Below are 9,216 nucleotides of genomic sequence, written 5' to 3'. Positions count from 1 at the left end.
GGAAAAGAACAAATATCAGTTCTTTCAAAAGCTATTTTTGAAATTATTTGAGAACTAAAGAACAAAATGTTTGCTCATCTGAATGAAAATGTTATAGAGTAGGGAAAAGATAATACAACTAACAGTAGATAGTATGCAGCCGTCAATGTAATCTGCCAATTACTTAACGGCTCCGTTAGGCCAAGTATTTCACAAGATGGAATAAAAAGCAAATTTCATTGTCTGGCTACATGTCATTTTGTTTATTTTGTGTGCGTACTGTTTGTAACAAACATATTTTACTGTTTTGTATCCTTGTAACAAATATGAGTATAATAATGATCCCAATACTTGAGAATCTATATTTTCCACATTACCATGATAAAAATACTGGCACAAATTTGATTAATACGACAATCACACACATTATATTGCACATAAAGAAAATCAATTGGTAGAAGAAGCACCATTACAGATACAGCATTCTCGTAAATGCCAGATATCAGGATTTGTTTTTAAAAGAAAAAAAATTATACCTTCATATAATTGCTTTTACGTTCTGAACAAAATCCAAGTAAATTATCTTTTTATAAGGAAAAATGAAGATGTGTACTTAGTTGTCCAAAATCGCAATTAACAATATTCACATCACCATACACAAAATTATACTTGCGTAGGTATCAGCATTTCTGTACAATATTTGATAATAATTTAACAACAATCAAATAAATATATTTCTTTCCTCAATAAAAGAAGGACCTAGTAGATCAAGCATTTGGTGAATAAACAAGTTAATATGCAAAATTAGACCTAGAATATTAGAGATTAAAAATAACAAATTACAGCAATCATGAGGAAAGCTAGCTCTTCCTTTCCCCACAGACATGGATAGAATTCGAGCATGCAAACTACCAGGTATACTTAACATCAATCATAATGACAAGCAATATAGGAACTCAACCCTTATTTGAACATTTATTTATAACACACACAGAGGATATTTATAAACAACATTTTAAAACACATTTTTATAAAACTATTGCCTCATTTTTCAGGGCATTAAAACTGTTAAGCCCTATAAATACAGTGGAGCTTTAAAGTGGCTGGCAGTAAAGCTACAAAAGACTGTTGGCCATTTAATGTCTCACTGCAATAAGAAATATTTTTGTAAAATAATACTAACTTTTAAAAAAACCGCAGGGAGCTTTTGGAGACTGACAGTCAAACACAATAACCAATGAATTCTGCTCATTTTAATTAGCTTAACACCAAAAATCAAACAGCTTTTATGAAAAAATAAATCTGCTCAAAGCACTCCTGACAGATTGATAGAAACAGGGATCAAAACCTTAGAAAGATTTTGAGTCTATGTACTGTCAAGTACAGAAATAATACATGGAAGGATGCAACGACGAGTGAAGAGATCAGTAGGGTTCGGTACAAATAAAAAAATATTAAAAAGTAGTTACACATGTTCACAGAGGAGATTTTATTTTGATAAATAATGTCCTGAACTGGGGTGACAAATAAAACATGTAAGAGGATGAAAAGGAGAAGAAAAACAGGGAACTTTGAGGAATATCAGTAGCAAAGGTACAGAATAAATGCAATCTTTAAACAAAATACAAGTAAATCTTAAATACTATGCGCAATACATTTCTGAACCCACTTTTGGAACTTTTCCATTCTTTAATCCACACAAGAGCAACTGAATTTGTGAATTCCTATAACTACATAGCTCATTGTTTGGGATAACATTTCTGTTCCGTAATGTCCTTTTCCATTTTGCCATTTAGAGAAAAATGTCCTTGGTTCAGAGAAGGACTAGACTGAGTCTTCCTTAAGGAATTTTCATCATTTTCAAAGCTGAAAATAATTGCTTCTATTTTTTCCAGATCGTCAGTTCCTACCTTTAGTTTTGCCTTCAGTAGGTTAATATATGCTTCATATCGGCTTTTCTGTGAATGTCAATTACAATTCAGGAGTATGTTTAACACAAAGGGCAAAATCTTCCATTTCATAAAACGCTAAACAATAGAAAATGAGTCACATAATGCATTAAGTCTCCAGCTAAAAGTTGAAAAATCAAAAACTATCTCGCGTAAAATTTGGTGACTATTTCACGTAATAATTTAAAAACCAAAATGAAATTTTTATATTAAACATGAGCCTGAATTTCACACTCCCTTATGGCAGGTTTTGAAGTGAGGTGGAGTTAGGTGTGGGAATTGCATGGTTAGGATTCTCTCCGGGATCCTGTCCGTCCCGTTCTGGACATGATTTAATGTCTCAATTAAGATCCTTGGATGGCCACTTAAGGGCCTTTTCCTGCCTTCCAGATGCTGTATAGCTCAGGTTGGGAAATCAAGTTAACATTCTCGATCTCGGATAGGAAGATGGGATGGGGATTGTGGGAGCCCTCCCCTCAAAGACCAGACACCCCACCCCCTGGCCCTGATAACCCAATCGCCCCTACCCTCCTCACCCAGGACCTCGGCCACTGAACTGCACACTGGCTTCCTGCCCTTACTTTCAGGCACAGCATTGAAATGCCTCTTATGGACACAGCAGTGCTGTGTCTGGATGGGCTGCAGAGTTGTTCACCAATGGAATTTGCTGACAGCTCTTCAAGGCAGGATATCTATCCAAGTGCGGATGGAAGTCCTGTCTGCTGCCAATTGATGTTTAATTGAACTTTAAGTGGCAGCAAACCTGTCAAAGATAGCTTGGAGCCTCCTCGTTGGTCTCGGGTGGCAAGCACTCGCCATAGGATATAAAATCCTCGCAGACAAAGGCCATTTGGCCCATCGAGTCTGCACTGACCCTTGGAAAGAGTATTCCACACAAGCTCACTTCCCCACCCTATCCCAATAACTCCTTAACCTAATCTACACTTTTTTTTGAACATTAAGTGGCATTTTAGCATGGAAAATCCACTTAACCTTCACGTCTTTGGACAGTGGGAGGAAACCAGAGCACCCGGAGGAAACCCATGCAGACACAGGGAGAACGTGAGGCCGGCTCAGCAATCATCTGGAGGGCTATCTCTTAATTGGCTGCTTCCATTTTGCATTCAATTAAAGACAGCAGGTGAACTCTGGATGCAGTCTTGAAGCCTCTACAGCGCCAAAGGGAGAGATGGCAGTTGCTGAGGCAGATTGGAGATCACAAGGCCCCACAACATGGAGGCATCATTTCTGGCCTACACTTTAGTGTGGAAATAAATAAAATCAAGGCCGTCAGGTCCATATGAATGGAGGATAGAACATACAGTGCAGAAGGAGGCCATTCGGCCCAGCGAGTCTGCACCGACCCACTTAAGCCCTCATTTCCACCCTATCCCCACAACCCAATAACCCCTCCTAACCTTTTTGGACACTATGGGCAATTTAGCATGGCCAATCCCCCAAACCTGCACGTCTTTGGACTGTGGGATGAAACCGGAGAAAACCCACGCTGACACGGAGAGAACGTGCAGACTCCGCACAGACAATGACCAGCAGGGAATCGAACCTGGGATCCTGGCGCTGTGAAGCCACAGTGCTAGCCATCTGTGCTACCGTGCTGCCCAAAGAGGGAAGTACTTCTACTGGATCGAATATGTCTGCGATTGTGGCCTGTGCTGCTCGCAGCCTTGTCAATGGGGCATGGAGCCTTTGTGGTGATATGCAACTGTAGGTACACAAGAGGTTATTGTAAATACACTGAGACTAGGTAAACACTAGAGGGAGCACCAGAGACATCATGACACACAGACATTCAACCAATAGGTCAGTAAAATAGGACACGACCAATGGGCAGTCAAGACACACCCAGAGGTAACACTACCACAAGGGGGCTACCCATATAAAAGGACAGGGCACACATGCTCTTTCTCTTTCCATAGGCAACACTCAGAGAGACAGGGGCAGATCAGAAAGTGTCACACTCACACGTGGATTAGAGCAGACTAGTTAGTTAGATTGAGTTACTATGGATAGATTAGCAGGAGAGTCGAACTCAAGTAGGAGAATTGTTAACTGTTCAATAAATGTGTTGAACCTATCTCCAAGTCTGAACCTTCCTTTGTCAGAGTATACATCAAGGAAGCAGCTTATGCTACATGAGGAAGCATAACACAACAGCCTCCAGCTCTAATACCCCCAAACCTGCCACAGGGAGACTGCCTCCACTGAGCTGGTGGCTTCGGCATAGGGTAAGGGGATGCTCAGCTAGTAACAAAATGCTGTATATTTTCCAGGCTCTTCTGTCTTTGAGTCATCACGGGGCTAGGAAATCTGTTTTTTTTTATTTAAATTTAGAGTAGCCAATTATTTTCTTTTCCAATTAAGGGGCCAATCCACCTATTCTGCACATCTTTGTGTTCTGGGGTGAAACCCACGCAGACATTGGGAGACTGTGCAAACTCCACGCGGACAGTGGGGGCTAGGAAAATTAAGCCTATTGTGATAGGGAAGTGCTGAAATCAATTTCCATATTATGCTTATTAAACATCAGGAAAAAAATTGCCTTAATTAAAGGATCTCCCATCAAGCGATAACCTTGCTAGCCTTGAACTCCCAGTTGAGAAGGAGAAACGTACAGCTGGGCAGGAATGGGGTGAGAAGACTGGTTTACTTTACTGTCACTTCATAGAATCTGTTTCCTAATGAAGCTCTCTCACATTTTTGTGGGAAAGGACATTGTGTGTAGACAACCATGACAGGAAAATCATAACCTGAATTTTTTGGATGATGGGGATGCATTTTATGCTTGAATAAGTGGTTGCAGGCAGGACTTTTGCTCCTCACTCGGGAACTGCTGGCCAATCATATTTTTGGCTGCTGGCCAATCACCTTCCTGGGGGCACGAAGAGGGCTATTGGGGTCTCAGGGAGAGGCCGGGTCAGGGGGAGGGAAGCTGGAGGCTTCTGACTTTAAGGTTGGGAGGGGGAGGTTCTGACTCCAGACGGAGGCTACTGCCTGACCACTTAAGGGCCTCAATTAGAGCAAGTTTAAAATCGCCGAGTGGCCAAGAAAGGCAGGAACGCGGAGGGAATCCCATCCCTACAATTTCACACATCCGCCCTGTCTGGAAACCTGCTGATGGGGGAGCATAAAATTCTAGCCCACGCTTTTGATGTCATCATTAAGCAAATGCCTGCCACTGAAAGCTGTTCATCAACAGAAATTTCTAGTCTTGACCACCAGGGACCTGCAAATACGGTATCAATGTCTTGGCAAGTTGACAGGCATAAAATTGTAACATTTTGCTAAAGGCTTCAGTAAAACCAGTTTTGAAAAATCTATGTAAATATAATAGAATAGAACAGAATTTTGCTGACTAATTATTCAGTCACACAACATTAACTAACATTAGTAAAAGGAATGCATGTGAGTTTAAGCGAATGGGAAGATGAATCCAAAGTTGACAGTGAAAAGTAATCATTGGACACTAATGATAGTTTGATTCTGGTGTCAAATTGTCTTTAAACTGAAAGATTGCAGAAATAAAATAATCTATAATATTACAGGTGATATCTACAAGTATTTTGATACTATGAAAGTGCTTCTAAAGTGTAGTTATGTGAAGGTTAATTTTCTAATTGGCTGCTCCTATGCTGAAAGAAAGAACAGGTCACAAAAACAATCATTTGACGTCCAAAGGCTCAGTTTTACCAAATTGGGGGAAGAACTGTTCTAATCACCATGTGTGACATCATTATAAATATGTTCTTTTCAAATGCATTTGCAATGTTACTACAAATAGGAACCAAGAAGCTAAATCCTCCATTGTTTTACATCAAGCTTCAACAATATGCATGTAGAGGCTGGCAGCTATGAATAAGGGAACATGCCACTATTGAGCACCACTTAATGATAAGACTGCTACTGCTAATAATAATAATCTTTATTGTCACAAGTAGGCTTATAATAACACTGCAATGAAATTACTGTGAAAAACCCCTAGTATACCACTTTCAAGTGGTATAAACAGAAAATTATCAAAAATGTAACATATACTGTCCTTTTGAATGCCAAATATAATCTGCCAACCCAAATCCTGTATGGTTTTTTTTGGGTGCTAAATGTCAAAACGTATACTCACCTCAAATAATAAATAATGTTCCTTAAGCCTGTATTCCTCTGTATCTTTCGATTTCACGTTCTTCTCAGGAGGGTGGGTGCTATGTTCCGCTAATTCAGTTGAAATCTGTCTCCATTTAGTCCAGTGCGACTTGAGTTGCTCCTCCTACATTCCACACATTATACAATTTGTTTTTGTAAGTGAATGCACCTTAAATGCAGGAACAGTCAGTGTTTTATAATTATCGTAGATTTACGTTTAATTAAAGGAGTTTACAAGTACATGTTTGTGTGATCTAATTTCATTGCATTATGTGTGAAGAAAATCCGATTGAACATTGGAATTTATCAAACACACTTCTAAAACTATCCAAACCGTTATTAACCCGGATTGTCCTGTTAGTGGGAGAAAGGACACCCATTTACTGCTGAATTCGAAGAATGCTTCTGTGGTAGTCAGTATTAGGGATATTACCGTACCCAGGTTGACAATGTAAGACCATTGGTGTGGGAGGTACCTGAGACAGCAAGATCATTGGTGAAGCCTGCCTGCTGGTTCCGCCCAGTAAGGTGGAGTATAAGAGTCTGTGTCTCCCCAGCTGCTGCATTCTGTACCTGCGCTGCTGGGGGAAACATCTAGTACAATAAAGCCTTCAATTGTCATCCAATCTCGCTTCTGGAGTCATTGATTGAGCATCAATTCATTGGACTAGATTTTAAAGAATGGAGCTCCGAATTAAGCCAGAGTGTCTGCTACTCAGCCCCCACGCGGCAAACGCAGCGGCAACTTTCAAACACTGGCTGGCTACCTTCAACAGGTACCTCAGAACGGCCACGACTACACCCACGGAGGACCAGAAGATGCAAGTTCTCCACTCGAGGGTGAGCCCAGAGATCTACACCCTCATCGAGGATGCGGACAACTTCGAGGCCGCGATGGCCCTGTTGAAAGGCCCAGTAAATCCGGTCTCCGCCTGACATCTGCTAGCGACAAGGCGACAAATCCCGGGGGGAATCGCTGGATGAATTCTACCATGCGCTTCTGGTACTAGGTAGGAACTGTGACTGCCTGCAAGTTTCAGCCAGCGACCACACAGAACTTTTAATCTGGGGCGCATTCGTTGCAGGTATGCTGTCCTCCCAAATCCGTCAGCGGCTGCTGGAGAAAGAGACACTAGGCCTCTAGGAGGCACGGGCCCTTGCTAGCTCCCTGGATGTGGCCTACCGAAACGTCCGCATGTACATCCCTGACCGTGTGGCAGCCCCTTGGGCAGCGTGGAACCCGCCCCCGGCCGACCACGATGCACTCCCCAGCCCCCCACAAGCTTCTGCCGCCCGGCTACTAGGCAACCCCCGGGGGCCCTGCTGTTATTTTTGCGGGCAAGCCAAGCACCCCCGGCAGCGTTGCCCGGCCTGCTCCTCCACCTGCAAAGGGTGCGGCAAAAAGGGCCATTTCGTGGCGGTACGCCAGGCCCAGGCGGTTGCCGCCGTCTCCGGGGGCGAACGGGGTCCGGCACCACAACTCTCTCCACGGGCCACGTGCGGGCAGCGGGCGCTGCCATCTTAGTTTTCCCGAGCCACCTGCGGGCGCCGGGCGCCGCCACCTGGGACCATGTGCAACGTGTGGGCGTCGCCATCTTGCACACCCCCAGCCATGCGCGACCCGTGGGCGCTGCCATCTTGGCTGGAGTCTCAGGACTCCGATTCGGTTGACCACACACCGCCTGAGGAAAATCTTCAACTTTTACCACGACTCGCCTCGGTGACCCTGGACCAGTCTCGGCCCTGAATGCTCTCGACCGCGACGACGACTGTGCTCATCAACAGACACAAAACATCCTGCTCCGGGAGCACAGACAGCTTCATACACCCCAACACGGTAAGGCGCTGTTCTCTTCCCATACAACCAGTTAACCAAAGAATCTCCCAGGCCTCCGGGTCTCACTCTGTAGATATCAAGGGGTTCTGCGTAGCTAACATAGAACAGTACAGCACAGAACAGGCCCTTCGGCCCTCAATGTTGTGCCGAGCAATGATCACCCTACTTAAACCCACGTAACCCGTATACCTGTAACCCAACAATCCCCCCATTAACCTTACACTACGGGCAATTTAGCGGCCAATCCACCTAACCCGCACATCTTTAGACTGTGGGAGGAAACCGGAGCACCCGGAGGAAACCCACGCACACACGGGGAGGACGTGCAGACTCCACACAGACAGTGACCCAGCCGGGAATCGAACCTGGGACCCTGGAGCTGTGAAGCATTGATGCTAACCACCATGCTACCGTGAGGCCCCATAACCTCACGGTCCAGGTAAGGGAATTTAAACTCTATGTCCTTCCTCACCTTTGCGCTGCCACGCTCCTAGGGTTAGACTTCCAATGCAACCTCCAGAGCTTAACCTTTAAATTCGGCGGCCCTATACGCCCCCTCACTGTCTGCAGCTCACGACCCTCAAGGTCGACCCGCCTTCCCTTTTTGTGAACCTCACCCCTAATTGCAAACCCGTCGCCACCAGGAGCAGACGGTACAGTGCCCAGGATCGGACCTTCATTAGGTTGGAAGTCCAGCGGCTACTGAAAGAAGGTATTATCGCGGCGAGCAACAAGTAGTGGTTGTAAAGATTCGGGATAAGCACAGGATGGTCATCGATTATAGTCAGACCATCAACAGGTATACGCAGCTCGACGCGTACCCTCTCCCGCCCCCGCCATGACAGAAATTCTCTGCCACCCGGGAATTGGCGGGGGTGGGAAACACCACCCGCCGATTGGCGAGCCCCCTGCGGCGATTCTCCGGCCCGTGATGGGCCAAAGTCCCGCTGCTGAGAGGCCTCTCCCGCCACCGTGGTTTGAACAACCTCTGGTGGCGGCGGGATCGGCGACGCGAGCGGGCCCCCGGGGTCCTGAGGGGGCGCGGGGCGATCAGACCCCGGGGGGTGCCCTCACGGTGGCCTGGCCCGCGATCGGGGACCACCGATCGGCGGGCGGGCCAGTGCCGTGGGGGCACTCTTTTTCTTCCGCCGCCACCACGGCCTCCACCATGGCGGAGGGGGAAGAGAATCCCCCAGCGCGCATGCGCCGGTGGTGACGTCAGCGCCAGCTGACGCACCGGCGCATGCGCGAACCGGCGAAGGCCTTTCGGCCAGCTCCGGCGCCGGGCAGCAG

General features: G+C 45.5%; 1 protein-coding gene across 6 annotated transcripts in view; it reads right to left on the bottom strand.

Moving 5' to 3' along the window:
• Nucleotides 1–224: 224 nt before the first annotated feature.
• Nucleotides 225–9,216, bottom strand: part of psd2 (pleckstrin and Sec7 domain containing 2) — a 275,923-nt gene continuing 266,931 nt past the window's right edge. For all 6 annotated transcript variants that reach the window (XM_038795695.1, XM_038795693.1, XM_038795694.1 and 3 more), the window contains 2 exons: nucleotides 6,067–6,210; nucleotides 225–1,937 (listed from right to left, as the gene is read on the bottom strand). In XM_038795695.1, the coding sequence (XP_038651623.1) occupies nucleotides 1,719–1,937; nucleotides 6,067–6,210 (363 nt within the window). In that variant the 3' untranslated portion in view covers nucleotides 225–1,718. The remainder of the gene's footprint in view (nucleotides 1,938–6,066; nucleotides 6,211–9,216) is intronic.

This window comes from Scyliorhinus canicula, chromosome 4, assembly GCF_902713615.1.
Source record: "Scyliorhinus canicula chromosome 4, sScyCan1.1, whole genome shotgun sequence".
Classification (NCBI taxonomy): Eukaryota; Metazoa; Chordata; class Chondrichthyes; order Carcharhiniformes; family Scyliorhinidae; genus Scyliorhinus; species Scyliorhinus canicula.
The sequence above is the reverse complement of the archived record's forward strand: the minus strand, read 5'-3'. Positions and strand labels throughout refer to the sequence as shown.